The following is a 16,898-nucleotide window of genomic DNA, read 5'->3' as shown; positions in this document are numbered from 1 at the left end:
CCAGAGTGAAACAATGACAGCTTTCTGTGAGATCTGTTGATCGTTATAACAATTAATGGCAAGGAGCAGCTGTTCAGAACTGAGTCACCCTGCAGACAGTGAATACTCATTGGGGAGTACTGGACAGACAACCCTCCACTGAAAGTCCTTGGGATCAACACCTCAAATTCAGCAGACAGTACATTTCTAGTCCACATAAGCTGTGTTACATTACTGTTCTTGGGCATGGCACAGACAGAGACAGCTTATAACTCAATTATGGGCTTTAAAGAAAGAATACAAATAGGAAACAGAGAACAAAATTACTAGAGCTTGGTAAGAAACAGCTCTTACACATCAAGTCAGGCCGCTTAAAACTATGAAATCAAGGCTCAAGATAGATGAACGCTTCCAGAAAGGATTTTAATGTGGAAAATAGAGTAACCTTCCTGATGTTTATGGGCAGCTCCACCCAGACATAAAAAGTAGAGAGGAAAGCTTTATTGTTGGGAACCTTAACTTGACCTTACCTGTGAAAATGTTAATGCTTTATGGCCAATAAAAACTACACTGGGCAAGTTTCTGCTCTTAAGCAGCTCATTTGTGTCAGAGCAGTAGAAACAAAAGTGTTACACGCAGGAATCCTTTTGTCACTGCTGATGGCTGCGGGAGCAGTAGAATTAAGGAGCAGAGGACAGTGAGCTAGGGGTGGCTGCTGCACTCTTCCAACAGACTGGTCATGCAAGCTGTTGGGGTGTGATTGTCATTCAGCATGCATTGTCACTTTGTAGGCTGAAATCTCACTATGAAACAAATTTCTCTCACCTATAAAGCTAGAGGTGCTCCTTACAGAAACCAGTCCTAATTCACTGCATCAGCCCTGGGCAGGAGCTCCTACCTCATGACTTCAGAGTAGCCCTTCGCTGCAGCGACGTGAAGAGCCGTGGCACCCGTGCGAGGCTGCTTTGGATCCTCAATCCTCCCACTGTTCAGCCACTGTCGGGCATCCTGCAGCATCTGCTGCTCCTCTTCTTTTCTTGCCAGGTCTAGGTCTACACCTAAGAGGGTGAAGCACAGAGTAAGAGCTTGTGAAGTGAATGCTCCCACGGACTTGTTAAACTTACCCTGTTTCATTTGCTGTGCAATACTACTAAATTATCTGTATTCTTCCACAAAAATATCAGCAAAAGCATCTTCCAGGAGCTGCAGAACTCCTGCAGCAGTGCCAGCACCTCAAAGCTGTCTGACTTAAAAATCTGAAAGTCGAGCCACTGGCTGCAAAACAGCCCCACTAACAGCTCAGCTGTGAGCTATGGGTGGAAGGGCTGCATTCTAAATACACAGTGTCCTAAACCGAAACAACAGAGTCACAAGCAACAGCTTAACACACTGAATGAACTACAGGGAGAGCATAATGAGTATCATCTACAGTGAAGATCTGGAGAGATGATCCTAAGGCATCTCCTGCAAGAGCAGCATGGCCCCAGCTGTATGGTCACTCAAAACTCAGTGCAATCTGCAGGCTACATTGAGGTCATATAAAGATGATCCATCAATCAGAAGCTCCATACAAGGCTGATCAGCTTAGAGCTCACTGTTTCAGGAATAAAACATGAAAGAGAAGATGAGAAATCTCAACAATCAAGGGTGCTGAAGAGCAACTGTCCCCAGGGATTAGTTCCTTCAGTCTAACAATGATGTGACTCCAAATTAAATCATGGCACATTGGGTTTAATAGAGAACAAAAGAAAACACCAACTCAGAGCCTGAGCTGTGAAACCCACTGCCACAGGATGTTGCAAAGATTAGAAATACAATTGGCTTCAGGACAACAATCAGACAAATTTGTTGTTATTAAACATATTGCTATCCATGCCACAGCTCTCAGGAAGGACTGCACAGGTTCATGGAACAGAAAGCCACGGGAGATTCACAAGCACACACAGGTCCATCTGGCTCAGGAATTCCTTGAGGCACACTGGCTGGAGGCTGGCAAGGGGAATCATACATTCTTGTCCTGCTGTTGCAGTCTGCAGCAGGCATCTGCTTATAGCTATTGCTGAAGACAGGCTGCAGAGCTGGATGATGCATATTTAAAGTTCATACCACATTTACTCCAGGAGTTATGATCCTTTCAAACTGTGTCAATGGGAAGCTCCTTGGTGGAGACAGATGGTTGTTTCAGAGCATCTTAGCAGGATGCCACTAACGTGGTGAAGCAATGAAGAAGCCCAGCAGAATTCCATGAAGTGTCAGAACAAATGTCTGCAGCTGAGGCAGAATTATTGCCTTAATGTTCTCCATGGTTCCAACCGTGTTATTACCAAGATCAGGGTTGAGACCATCTAAGGAACCTGAAGGTGCACAAGTCCATGGGACCTGAAGAGATGCATCCACGGGACTGAGAGAACTAAGAAGTTGAGGCAGTCTGGTGAAGTTCCCACTGACTGGAAAACGGGAAACATAACCGCCATTTTTAAACAGGGAAACAAGGAAGACCCAGGGAATAGGCTGAGGTTACAGCATTGGTGGATAAGGGAAGAGTGACTCATGTCATCTACCTTGGCTTCTGCAAAGTATCCAATATTGTTCCTCATGACATTCTCATCTCTAAACTGGAGAGGCATGGATTTGATGGATGGACCACTTGGTGGATAAGCAATTGGCTGGATGGTTGCACTCAGAGAGTTGTGATCAATGCCTTGGTGTCCAAGTGGAGATCTGTGAGGAGTGGTGTTCCTCAGGAATCAATACTGGAACCAGCAGAAAAGCTGGAGAAGGGCTTTTGAAAAGGGCTTGCAGGGACAGGCCAAGGGGAACGGCTTAAACCTGCCCAAGAGAGGGGAGACTGAGCTGAGCTCTTAGGCAGAAGCTGTTCCCTGGGAGGGTGCTGAGGCGCTGGCACAGGGTGCCCAGAGAAGCTGTGGCTGCCCCATCCCTGGCAGTGTTCAAGGCCAGGTTGGACACAGGGGCTTGGAGCAGCTGCTCCAATGGAAGGGGTCCCTGCCTGTGGCAGGGATGATTTTGCAGGGACAGCATGGAGAGCAGCCCCTCATACCTGAAGAGGAAGGGGAAATGGCAGAGCAGGTGAGCTGCAGAAGAAGTCTAGGGAAGGATCAGGATAAAGCAGATCACTTCAGGCCAGGCATACTCATTTCCTCATTGCTACTCTTGCAGGACTGTAAGTCTCACCTCTGTATTATCAAGTGTTAGTGAAACAAGACCTTTCACTGACACCAGAGGTCAGAACAGAATATCACTTTAAAAGCAAAGAGATCTAATGAATTAGATTTCAGTACCAAGGTGTCTTGCTTTGAAGAATCCTAAGGACAGAGACTGCACACCACAAACCTTCTGCATCTGTTCCACTGTTCTGATACCAAAGAAAATCTGTCTGCTGCCTCCTGGGCCAGACTGCAGATCTCTTCACCTACAGACAGTAAGCCAACAGGATCTTCTTATAGAGAGTCTCAGAGGTCTCACTCTACTGATTTACCTTGTTTCTTTACTTGTTCCAGAAGCAGGTCCTTCATGGCTGCTTCCTCTGCGATGTCTGATGGGACCTCACCTTCACTGTTCACAGCTGCCACATTGGCTCCATGACTAATTAAGAATCTGTGGGATCGAGACCCATACCAACATGTTAGACCTTGTGTGCAGGCTCCAGGGCAACCAGTACAGTAAATCAAGCAACAGAGCAAGATACTTGGCTTTCTCATTCAAGTTCCACTACCAAATGAATACCTTACTCTTACCAAATTTCTAAGCTAAAAGAGTTCAATTGTTAAATGCAAGGTCCCTGGTCAGTGGCTCATAGTTGTTGTTTCTCTCTAGGTATTCAAATCTGCTAGTCTTGCACTAATCTGCCTGATATAGTTACCAGTATGCAAATCTGGGGAACTTTGATATGTGTCTGGTGTGACTGGTAAAGAATAACATCATCTTTCACTTGGAGAACTAGGATTTGGGAAGAAGTGACAAAGCAAACTGATAAAGGATCATCCAAAGAGCTGACAATTGCTCTTGGAGAAGTACAACACCCAGAAATAAATGAGCCACAGAAGATGGCTCATTGGTTTTGGTTAGAATATACTGTAGAGAACTATCTTGAGAAATACTATTGTTTTCCCTTATTCTTCTAACCTATAATGCAGCCTTTACCTGAAAAAAGTTATTTCATTTGTGAAACTACCATTTATATTTGCCTGTTCTTTGGTTCCAGTTATTCTAGGACTCCCTCCAGGTCACACATTCAAGCAACTCTTCAGACTCTCAGAGCAACTTGTTGGTGCACAACGAGTAGTCTGGTATCAGAGTCTTCTTTGGGACAAACCAACTGTTAGTCCTTTGTGATCACAATGAAGGCTCGGATCAGATGCAGAATGTTATTTCAAACCCTCGAATCAGAGACTGTGCGGAGAAGAGTCAAATCTTTGTTGGGAGTCACTTACAGAAGGTTACTGCTTTGCTTTAAACATCTACTGAAAAATGTCTGTTATATTTACTGTCTCTTCTTTCATATCTATTTTAGGTTTGTGCTCTCTAGATTATCTCATCTCTCTATGACAAGCCACAGAATTTTACCGGGTTATGTCCAAGCTGAGCCCAGTATCTTGCATTGTAAGCAGAACAACAAATAAAAGAAGATAATGCTCCAGCTGTAAATGGGTTAAGTAACACACAGTTACTTTTATCTACTTCTGCACCTCTTGTCAGGCAGGATGCAAGAAACAGACACATGTGATCTGAATTTGAAGAAAGGAATATTAGTTGGAATATTGGTGTGTGGAGCCCAGAATAGTGCATTGCTCTCTCCAGAGTCTCCACACAACTGCAGCACTGCTCACACAGGCCTGCCCATGGTAAGAAAACATAGGTGCTTTCCAAAGCCTCAAAACAATGGTAAGCACTGGTGCATCCCTCTTTGCAACTGCTTTAGTACACCATATATCTCCTTTTTGGGGTTCAGTGTTGCTTCCCAAGACATTGCGTAAGCCTCAGAGCATCAATTGCCAGTGTTCCTGCTCTGGAGAGGAAGACCTGGAAAATGTTATAAATACCCAGAACAGCCTGAAACTCACTCACTCTGCTATGTTCAGATAGCCACACGATGCCACGGCATGAAGAGGGGTCCAGCCCTCGTTGTCCTGCTGGTTGACATCAGCTCCATTTTCTACAAGGAACTTCACCATGTCCAGGTTCTCATCTATACAGGCCTGAGGGAGAAAGGGGAAGGGGGACATCCAGGGAGGGAAGGGTTGAAGAGAAAAGGAAGAGAGTAAAGAAGTGTTAGTGTTAAATCAAGTGTAAAACCTCCATGTGCAGCTCCCTGGCAGCAGGGAATCTCCTGGGCTGTATTTCCCACTAACGCACCTTTGAAGGCATCACGCTTTTGGTATCCTGAACTGGTGACCTAAAATAAACGCATTTTAGAACGTTCAAAACTTAATTGTAACTCAGAGAGGCCCCAAGAGGACAACCTCGAAACCTGCTCCAGCTTCACTGCTCACCCACTGCTCTGTTTCCTTCCTCCCTGCCACACTGTTAGCTCGCTGGAGTGAGGACGCACTGTAAAATGATACATCTGCATTAGTTTTAGGTATGGCATCAAATTCCTCTAAGCAAGTCAAGCCATGTATTTATTTAGATAACACTGTTCCCTCCGAATGTCAATGAAATGACATTGTAACATTGAACAATGTGAGATACCAGGGATGAGCAGGGAAAGCATGAGCTCAAGGAGCCTCAGTAAAGCAGAACATCTGTGTACTGGATGCTGCCCTTCCCAGATGTAACCATAGCAGGAGCAGGATTTTAAAGGGGTTAGGAACATCTTTATTCAGCAGGATCTATTCATTTTCCTGAATATAACAAAGCCCAACTTTCCCTGTTAGCTCCACAGACCCTGTGAGCTACTGAGAATGACAACCCTTTATTAGTGCTGCATTAATTCCAGAGCCTGCATCCACAGAGCCCTGCCAGCTTTGAAGTTGCCAGAAGAAAACCTAGCTAGATTTTCAAGTCTCAGCAGTTCTGTTGGGTGGAATTCCTCCTTCCTCAAATTCCTGGCTATAGCACGTTCAGCGCCGCATTTACAGTTGAGTGGAGGCTGCTATTTAAAGGATGAGCTGGCAATTTAATACATACATCCCAATGCATGCGCCTCAGCTGAGAAGCACCAAGCAGGACCAGGAGGCCTTTACTGCATGTCTATCTACAGGCAGAAACCTAGCCCCTCGTTACCAGAGATGGAATTGGCTTGGGTGAAACTCCTCCAAAATCTCAGCACTGGATCCTTTTGCACAGCGTGATGTGGGCACATCAAAGAGTCTGAGCATGCTTCGAAAATGAGCAGCCCCAGCGACCCATTCCCATCCGAGCAAGTAATGGAAATGAGGAACTTGTCTCTAAGCAGCACAGGAGACAACCCTGTATTATCCAACATGTTCATCCATACTGCATTTCAAAGGAAAGGCCTGCCCTACACCAGGACATTGACATCCAACTCTTGTTATTTCCACTGCAAGTACAAACGCCAAATAGCCTTTAACCCACACACACCAGTGACTCCTACATTTGCTTAGTTTATAAGCAGCCCTGCAACAGACTTAAGTGTTTAAATCTCTAGGAAAGCACCCTCCAGAACACTACCTCCTTGTACAGTGACTTGGCAAACGTGAGAAACAGAGGGAACATCCACAGCACTAGGAAAGGAGGCCCCAGGAGCAGATTTAGGCACCCAAGTCCCACCTGAGTCTGTGCTGAAATGTTAATGTGTTCCCTGGCCCTGTTCTAGCTTGGTGCCCCTTCACCTCTGCCAGAAAAGCACAAGTATAAGGCTAGAACTAGTTTGCTATAGAGACCGATCCTAATGCAGAACGGATGAACCTGCCCCTGGGCTGGCTCCATCCATCCTGCTTGGTCTTGTCACCACTCTCCCACCCTATTTCAGTCAACAGAACTATAAAAAAACCACAGTCAGAAAAACCCCCTCCTCCCCAAAACAAAACTCTTGGCAACTGCAGAGCCTCACACTGGGGTTGGGGGAGTCCCAGGTCCAAGCACAATGGGGTAGGACAGGGTTAGGTGTGAGCAACGTGGGTGCAAAGTCCACTCTACCACCAGCAGCTTCATATCATTTAGATCATCTGGTCTAAGACCCTGCTCAAAGCAGGGCTAAATCTGGTCTTAGATCCACTCACTTGCTCAGGGCCTGCTCCAGATTGTTCTTACTGTCTATGAGGATGAAGACTCCATGTGCCCTGTCCCAGTGCTTCACCATCCTCTCGGTGGGTCGATTTTCCTACTGTCTAATCAGGATTTTCCTTGCTGCAATTACACCCCCTGCCACGGTCGTACAGGCACAGCCTCCATGCCTCAGCAGGTGGTGAGAGCAGGAAACACAAGCAAGATATTCCTACTATAGAGGGGAATTAGTGTGTGCCCAACATGCATGTCATTACTTTTAAGACACATTCCAGAAGGGATCCACTCCTGAGCACCCCTTACAAATCTGTTAGAGGCTCCCATCCATACCAGCATGCAGGAAGGTAACGTATGCAATGCACACAGAGGTGGGCATGGATACACAGAGGAACATCAAAAACCCTCTTCCGTTCATGAGGCAATTCTTTGGGAACTGGAGTCTGAGCCTGCAGAAGTCAGAGCTAATCTGTATTTACTGCCACCCATATTGCTTGGGATGCACTTCAAGTTTCCCCCAGCACAGCTCAAGTAAAAGACACAATCTTATTGATGAGTAATTCCCCTTTCCTCCAAGAGCAGCTCATGGTTTCTGTTGAGCACAACCACTTCTGCTTAATGATCTAGAGCCTGAAAGAAGCATTTTATCAGCATGGCTCTGCCCAAGCACCGAGGCAGAGGGTTCATGCCTGTGCATACTCACTGCTCTGCTCTATTTGCTCAAGTATTACCTGCAGCTTGAGTGTAAATCTACATTTAGCCTGAAGAATGTCTCTATATGGTGAGCTTTGGACGGATTTGATAAAGAATGATGTTTACATTGTTTATCATTTCAGCCACCCAACTACACCACTACATCTGCACCAACTGGGAACTGCCAAGACAAAGGAGCAGTTCTTGCTCAAGCCACTGGACTCTAAAACTAAATATCTGTTTAGATGCATAAAAGAGCCCCCTCATCCCCTTTATATTAATTGGCCTTGTCGCTCTGCTGGTCCCTGTCTCGTGTGGTTCCCAAGGAATGTGTGCTGGAAACAGAAGGGATAATGGGATCAACCCCACCTGTTCCTCCCCAGAAGTCTGCAGTAATCTGACTCGCTTGGCTCCTGAGGAGACAGAAGTGACCAAGCTCCATGGGTGCTGGCACTCGCTCCTTCCCTAAGGGAACTGTAACGCATTTCAGGCTGCTTGCATTCGCCATGACAATAAAGTCAAGCAGCCACGTCCCACCATCACCCCACCCTCCTGCACCTCCATACCAAGGCAAGCTGCTGCCCAAGTTGTGTGATCAGGCAGCGGGGCACTGCTGGGCAAATATTGGTTTTACAATCAGTGAGTGGCACAGGAGAACAGAAACGAGCCCAAAGCCAAGCAGCAGGAACAGATGAAAAGCCTTGAGGCTGGGGGAACATGAGCAGGTCTCCTGTCTGCCTGCCCCAGAGAGTGAGATGAAGGATTCCCTGCATTTTTGCAGTATTTGGAGAATCCCAGAGTGGTTTGGGTTGGAAGGGACCTTAAAGCTCATCCAGCTCCAGCCCCTGCCACAGGCAGGGACACCTTCCACTATAGAGCAGGTTGCTCCAAGCCCCGTCCAACGTGGCCTCAGAGAGTGAAGTTCATCTGGCAAAGCAAAACGGGTGATCTGAGGTAACTGGAGGAAGGAGAAGAGGACAAAGAGGAAGTAAAAGGGATACATGTGTCCTCCTTTAAGTACTATTAATCCTCCAACCTTAAATTTAGGAGAGTGGATAACTTCAGTAACCTGAGACGATCTATCCCTATGCAAAGTCCTCCTCTTTTATGTGATGCAGTGTTCTTGGGAACATTGTACAAATAACTGCACCGGACAGCAACATTGCAAAGCAGACATGAGCCCCTCCAACCTCCGGAGAGGAAAGTCAAAACGAAGCTGGTTGAGAAGTAACATTGCCTTTTCAGTGGGTTATTTAATGTGAGGAAGCATTTCCTTGCCTAAACTGCCCTTGAAATTGCTTCACAAAGAAAAACACAGCCATGAATGGGCTTCATTTCAATTTTAGGCACTGCTAACCCTCAGCTGCTTGGTTACCTGTGAGAAAAGGCTAAAAGCAAGGTTAATCCCTTCTTTATCTTCCTTCCCTATAAAAACACAATACAACCTCGAAGGCAATGCGATTGGGGGTGACTCTTTCCATCCCATCGGAGACGTTCAGCAGGCCAATCCCTTGTCATCCTTGGCTGTTGGTTCCCTCCAGGTGCTTCGGGAATGGCACTAACACCTCACAGTTTTCCCAGTCTTTGCTGCAAAGTGCAGCCAGTGCCCACAATGACCCACTCGAACCGCCCTAAGCTGGCTCCGAGGATTTAAATCCCAGGCATCGCTGGGCAAGCCTCCATCCGCAGCTCGTGGTGTTCCTCCAGCTCCTGGCACTGGCCCAGCCTTAGCAGTTTTTCCATCGGGAGGAAGTGCTCAGTTTCTAAATGTGCAGATGTGAGGTTCTGGCCTCCCCTAGGCAGGGACACTGGTGGCACATTGCAGGCATTCCTCTGCCAGCAGCCCTTGCCAAGGCTTTCTTCTGTCAACAGCGAAACGGGGGACACCAGGAAACGCCACAGAGCAGCTCTGCAAACCTCTGCTGGCCTGGCAGAGCTTGTTCAACAGCCAGACAAGAGCTGATCTTTATCTTGAATGAAACCTCATTATTCCAACAGCACTGACAGTGTTTGCTGCTTCCCCGGAGCAAAGAGAACACACAAGTGTTGAGCTGCTGATGAGTATCAGCAATGCAACAGCTCCAGCTGCCTGCCAGGGGTTTGGGTTTGCATATCTCCTGGGCATCCCCATAGGACAGTGAGAGGAAGATCAGGGAGTAAAATCACAGTAGATCAGGCCAGGTTGGATGGAGCTTAGAGCAAGCTGCTCTAGTGGAAGGTGTCCCTGCCCGTAGCAGGGGGTTGGAACTGGATGAGCTTTAAGGTCTCTTCCAACAAAAAGCACTCTGTGGGGCTATGAATCATTCTATGATTAAAAGGAGCTGGATCTGATGAGACTGAAGGGTTCAGAGGACCTAGAACTGAGCTCCAACAAGGGGCAAACAGGGTAATACTGCTCACTTTCTGGAGAGTGCGTCACATTGCGAAGCAGCCCAGCCTACGCCTGGTGTTACATTCCCACTACATAACAAATACATCCAGGGTAGCAGCAAGGAGCAGCTAAACCACCTGACAGATTCCTAAGAAACTGCTGAGAGAGGAAAACCTCCACATGGAGGAAGGGGGATGGTCACAAACCCAGTGGAACACAGGATAGCCATGGTGATACTTGTGCAGCAGCAGTGCTGTCACAGCACCCACACTGAGACACTTGTTTTCTCCACAACTTACCCAGTATTCCAGTAATTTAACATTGATCCAGGAACACCATCAGTGCCACTGTTTGCTGGCAGAACAGTTCTGGGTCAGCATGCAACAAGGGGGAAGTTGGCTGAGAGCACGCTGCAGCCCCATGGAGTAAATATGTAGTGTACAAAGAGCATGTCACATCACCCAGCACCATATGATCATGGAACCAAGCAGCAGCAGTCTACATATAAGAGCTCGGAATCAAAGTCAGCCAGGAAGCCTCTAAGAATGGCTGTGCTTAGTTCTGGCTGTGTTTAATGCCCTGGTGTCCCCACCTTGGTTGGTCAGGATTTAAGTGAGAACCTTGGCATTTTCTCAAGGTGGAGGAAAACGCAAGAAGAGAAGAGCAGAAAAGACAAAAGGCTTGGTTTGTGTTGCATGTTCCCACTAGGAATACATCAGTCTTGTGGCAGAACCTCAGTACCTTCTCTGTGCAGAATGAGGGAAAATCTCATCATGCCACCATGGCAGATTGCTGGGTAGCAATCCTCATGGCTCCCACATGGAAATCAAACCTGGCAGCCCCACTTGTCACACGTGAATACACTCTGTGAACCAGCCAGACACAGGCTGACTCCTTTAATTACTTATCAGAGATGTCAGGCTACCACAAGCCACACTTCAGCTCTTCTTAGTGACTCCAGCATCCATCTCTTGAGCCTCCCAGGAGCATAGTATCTCCTGGCCTGTGCAAAATGCTCCTGTTAAACTGATCATGAAAGTCCCATTATGAATTCTTTTACCAGATTCTCCTCTAATCCAGACATCAAATGTTACGGAATCCCAGAATCCCAGACTGGTTTGTGTTGGAAGGGCCCTTAAAGCTCCTCCAGCTCCAACCCCTGCCACGGGCAGGGACCCCTTCCACTGGAGCAGCTGCTCCAAGCCCCTGTGTCCAACCTGGCCTTGAGCACTGCCAGGGATGGGGCAGGGCCCTGCTCTGCATGTCAGCTTGCCCATAAAGCCACTCCATTCTTCCATATGGTGGAACAGTTTGTATTTGAGATGCTGAGATCCTCAGGGTAGGGACCATTTACAGCTGGTTAGAGTACTCACCTCTCAACACACAACAGTGCCAGGCAGGTTAAGAACAGCAATACACACCACTGAATCACTGCACTTGGAAAGGACCTCAGGAGACTTCGAACCTAATGCCTCCTGCTCAAGGCAGGGTCTACAGTGACTTCTCATCAGCTTTCTCAGCTGTGGCTGTGTTTGTCTATGACATAGATGTGCAGATATGATACAAACACAGCCACTCGTATTTATTTCTTGTAAATCCAGAGAAGTTTACAGGTGGGGGGAAGGACAAGTATACACAGCCAGGTGTCGTGTCTGCAGCCATTCCAAGCCAGGACTGACTCACCTCCATCACTTAGATGATTTATTTAGCCCAGCCTCTACCTTTCTCCTTCCAACGGATGTTCTCATGCTGCAAACCTGACCTCGACTCATTTGGGTGGCAGAGGCTGCACCACCCATGAGCTACAAAAGATTCTGCATTAGATATAGGGCAAAAAAAAGTGAGGTTTGTTCATCCAAACCAAGCACACCCCTTCCTAACGCTACCAGTGGGACCGTTTTGGACAAGATCAGAGAGATCCACATGACACTCAAACTGATTAAAAGGTTTTCTTTGGAATAAATGAAGAGGCAGGGAGTTACTGCAGTGAACATGGGCTGTAAAATATGCTAAGCTAAAGCAGACTGTTTTCTGAGTGCATGCAAATGCACCCTTGAATTCAACCTGAGACTCCCACAACAGCTTAAGCAGGTTGAAGTCCAGGTTGTCAGGGTCCCTCCTGCCCCAGCCATATGTTCCCACACCTTGCCTTGCACGAGATTCATTTCATTCACATTTCCAAAGTGTAAAGAAACAGATGTACTCAGAGAGTGGTGCCTGTCTGAGCTGGGTGGGATGTATCATGCTCGCAGTACCTGTCCTTCCCCGCTGTCTGCAGACCAGCATAAACCTATTTACAACAGGATGAGATGAAGCCCACCCTCGATGACTTACAGCAGTCACAGGAGAAACCCCCAGGAACCAAGATTTACCAGGTTACTCCTAACCTAAGGCTTGAGATGGTTTTCTTTACCACAACCTTATGCTATATGATTAGTGTAACTAGTGCAATTCGAGGAGTTTTAGACATGGTCCAAGAGTCACTGCAAACCAGAGGATGACATTGATACCAGCAGCAACATTTAACTGTTAACACACTGGGCTGGAAGAATTAGCAGGCCAGTTAAGTCACACCACAGAGGTCACAAAGGGATTCAATTCCTTATTTCCCTACTATTCTCCTGCTGTAAATCTCAGATACATGTGGTAGGGTTAGCTTGGAGATGATGGGAGTCAATCTGAATGCAAAGTAAGAGTAACTACACGATTTCAACATGCCCTGTGAAGCAGCCCTGGCAGCTGGAAAGCATCAGGGTTAAATCTGGGAACAGAGAGAGAGGAATTCACAGAAAACAAAGAGAAAAGCATTCCCAAAATAGCCTCGCAACTGTCACCACTAGACTGTCAGCATGGGAAGGTATGACCTTGCCATTGTGTCTCATGATTACAGCTCCACTCTTCAGGGGGCATACTGCCACTACCAAAAATTCCCTTTCCAAGCAATCCCGTGTCTCTGGCAGCACAGATGATACTCACCAGTGGTTTGGGGAACCACAAACAGCTCTTACTGCTGCTCCTGCAAAAACATGGAGCTTTGCACCTTCCCTCCTCTCTTCTCAGCCTTGAGTTCAGGGTGTCCCTATGGCTACAACACCCTGAGCGTGCCACAAACCCAGGTTTAAAATCTTTATGCTTTCAAATCCTTGTGCAAACCCAATTCTGGAACAGTTGTGTTAGAACCAGCAGAAAGAGGTAAATTCTGTTTTAAAGAGAGCCCAGGAAAGGAGATAAAAAAGGTATTATTCATTTGAGTCTGACTAACTGGCTATGGTGCTTCATTTTTGAACACTGGTTGAGTCATACTTCTCATGGAAGCAGGAACAGAGATATGGATTAGATCAGATATTTCCATTGGAAAAAAAACCCACAACACCACCAAGTACTCAGCAGTATCCATGCCAGTCATCAAAAGAAATCAACAACAAATCTCTTACAATGATTAGCACAACAAAAAGCCCAGTAAAGCACAAGGGAAGAGAGGAATACATGCAAAAGCATAATTATCTCATGAATGTAGCAGTTTCAAGCTGAAATAGCAGCAGGAAATGTCAGGTGGATAAGTGTTTTGAATAGGAGCCACATCTTGAAGCTCTCCAGGCCTTCAGAGATGCACTGGGGATGTTAACTTATTTACAAGGAGGGAGACGTAAATACCTACAGCACTAGGCTACGGATGGCTCAGTGAAACGGCTGGGTAACTCTCAGGACCTGGTGCAGCAGTGGCATCACCCCTGCTCCACCACTGCTGGCTCTTATCTGCTCTCACCAAGGGAGCCCTCAGCTACCCAAGCTGCCACCTCTGCTGCTTTAGGATGAGCAGGAGCTGCTGCTGTAAAGAAAGAAGGTCAGTTGGACACTCACAGTGTTACTGAAGCTGGACTGCCCTGCTTGTACTCCTGCTGGGATGGCAGGCACAGGCCTGCAGGATTGCCAACTTTCTGCCCCTCATTTAATGTTTCTTACCAAAGAGCATTTTGGCTAAGCAAGGAGGATCAGCAAGGACCGCAGATACAAGTACTTCTCTATGCAAAGGACCACAGGGATCAACCTCTTATGCCAGCCCATCCAACCTTGTGTTATCTGTGCTCCCATCTGTGGAGCAACCTACCCTTAAGTCCCCTCTCTTTCACAAAGGACCCAGTACAGAGATTTTCCACTTCCATGGTGCTCTTCCTCTGCAGCTGATGGACTGGTTTGCCATTCGCATTCCCAGAACAGAGCACATAGCTCCAAACCAGAGACAGGCCATGTGGGACTGACTTTAAAATCCAAGCTAGATTATAATTTTACTGCCTTCCTTTCCATCATCTCCATCCCCCTAATTCCAACAGGATTTTTAATACCCATTATTTCAACAGCAGTTGGAGGCTAATACTTTGTACCATCTGAGAAGAGCTTGAAATGAGTCCAGTACTTGATCAAGTGCCAACACTAAAAATAGTCTTTCTGTCACTAAAAAGCAGGGACTGCCAGTTTTCTAATGGTGTAGAGCAGCATTAGCTTTTCAAGTCTCACCAGTTTAGTCATTCTGGCCACCAAGTATGTCATTTCTCTCCCACTCAGCCAGTGCTCTCTGGCACTGGCTCAAGGCAGTGTATATAAAATCCTGCCCTTAAATTACTGAGATTTTCATTCCTGCCTGAAATAACTCTACATTCCATAATTAGAAAGCTCACAAGCATTTCACTCCTTTGTGGAGAATGGAAATGTTGCTACTGCAGGTTTGCTTAGCAAAGAAACGTTCTGCTAACAACCACCTTGTTCTTCAGCTCTACAGGTGCTGCATCAGTGGTAACGCTGCTCCTATTTAACACAGCTCCTAAAGGCACTTTTACAACGCAAGCAAAATACATGTGTGGTTCCTGCCATCAGCTGTGTTACATAAACATAACCTAAATTGACAAGACACAGCCTTAGCTCAGCTGCAGCCCAGCTGACATGGGGTCCTGCAGCCCAGGTCTGGCACTCACCCCATTGTCTGGCACAGCCACTGGAGGTTGCAGAGCAGCCTGGTAAGGCAATGCCAGTTGTCAATAATGGGGAAAATGAACTACTATCACTATCAACCCACTTGGCAAAGTAACTCCATACCTGCAAGATGGGGTAGGGAGGCACGGTAGGGCCACCCTACGCTCAGCAAACTCCTCCATGTAAGGAGTCTCTCTGGGTCTTCTAACTGCTCAGAGACACAAACCAGCTGCAAATGATTTTAGCTCCAATCTCAAACTAGAAGTGAGATTTGTGTTACCTTCCTACAGCCCTCCAAGGCAGGCAGAGAAATCTCTGCTGCTCACTTCAGGCTTTCTTTAGTATCTTCCACGGTGGGGTTTCACAGCAGCTCTGCTCCTGAAGCCAGGGCTGCCTTCATCCTACTCCATCTTCCACCTGCCACCAGACCCTCTGCCCCAGCAAGGGCACTGACACTCTTTTCATACCCCACTGAACAGATCCGGGAGCTAAACTTGTTCTAAGTGGGACCAGACAAGCACTTACACTGGTATGGAAAGCATATGACAAGAGAAGCAGGACAGGCAGGACTGAGATAGGCTTCAGCTGCTGCATTACCATTGACTTGGACATCTTGCTTATCTCAAGACAGAAAGCTCATGGTGTACATGGCCCAGGTAAAAACTATTTTATCAACAGATGAAGGAACAAAATCACTGCAGGGGGAGTGAAGAAAAGGATGAGCTTGAAGAAGAACCTTACAATACTGAGCAAGTGGTGATAATATGGCAGATGAAACCCAATGCAGATAACTGCCGAGTGAATCACAGGCAAAAAATACACCTAACGTCACATCACAAAATGAAAGGGTCTGAGCTTATTACTGCATTCAGGAACAAGCTCTTAGGATTATCCCAAATAGCTGTAGGAAAATATCAGCCCCAAGCTCAGAAATCAAAGCAAATTCTAGAAATGACTTGGAATGGAACAAAACAAACTCAAAAATACCATTAGGCCCCTATGCAATGGGCTAGCATAGTTCCAGTCTCCACAACTGGAAAAAGATGTGGGAGACATGAGTGGGGGACGAATGAGGAAAAGCTTCACTTAAGAAAGCCAACCAAAGCCAAACAACTTCCCCCATTTCCCAAAACCATTTCTGATGGATTTCTGTGGCATCGCAGACATGGGTTACAGCAGTTGTAGGGCACCTCAGGAATAAACCATGCTTTGGGGCACTGTAACCTTGCCCCCCCGCCACCATTCCAGAGGGACTCGGGCCACTCTGGGAAGCACTGGAACCAGCACGGACCATAGGATCTTAAAGCCTGTGTAAACACGGGTCTGAAAGCCTCCTCAGCATGGACTAACAAGGCCCAGCTCTGTTACTCCTGTTCAACAAAGGCGTAGGAACAGGGGTCACATTCTACTGGTGGGAGATGAAACCAAAGCAGAGAAGGCGGAGAGCTCTGGGGAGCAGAACCCAACAAAGCAGAACAGGAAAGCTCCTACCCTTAGATGGGAGACACCTGAAGGCAAACCAAGGACAAACGGACACAGCAACAGCATGGATCACTGACTAGATACCCACTCAAGACAGACAGGTCTCATCCGTGTGAGGACAACTCTGCTCCTGCCAGGTCTCTGCCACGGCAGCCACCACACCACAGGCAGCATCATCTTCCAAAGCAACATTTACTCACTA

General features: G+C 46.9%; 1 protein-coding gene across 5 annotated transcripts in view; it reads right to left on the bottom strand.

Moving 5' to 3' along the window:
• PPP1R12B (protein phosphatase 1 regulatory subunit 12B) overlaps window positions 1-16,898 on the bottom strand; it is a 100,620-nt gene that overhangs the window by 70,683 nt on the left and 13,039 nt on the right. For all 5 annotated transcript variants that reach the window (XM_034069962.1, XM_034069959.1, XM_034069957.1 and 2 more), the window contains exons 2-4: window positions 5,065-5,195; window positions 3,476-3,594; window positions 878-1,037 (exon numbers count right to left, since the gene is read on the bottom strand). In XM_034069962.1, the coding sequence (XP_033925853.1) occupies window positions 878-1,037; window positions 3,476-3,594; window positions 5,065-5,195 (410 nt within the window). The remainder of the gene's footprint in view (window positions 1-877; window positions 1,038-3,475; window positions 3,595-5,064; window positions 5,196-16,898) is intronic.

The sequence above is a fragment of the Melopsittacus undulatus genome, chromosome 16 (assembly GCF_012275295.1).
Source record: "Melopsittacus undulatus isolate bMelUnd1 chromosome 16, bMelUnd1.mat.Z, whole genome shotgun sequence".
Taxonomy (NCBI): domain Eukaryota; kingdom Metazoa; phylum Chordata; class Aves; order Psittaciformes; family Psittaculidae; genus Melopsittacus; species Melopsittacus undulatus.
The sequence above is the reverse complement of the archived record's forward strand: the minus strand, read 5'-3'. Positions and strand labels throughout refer to the sequence as shown.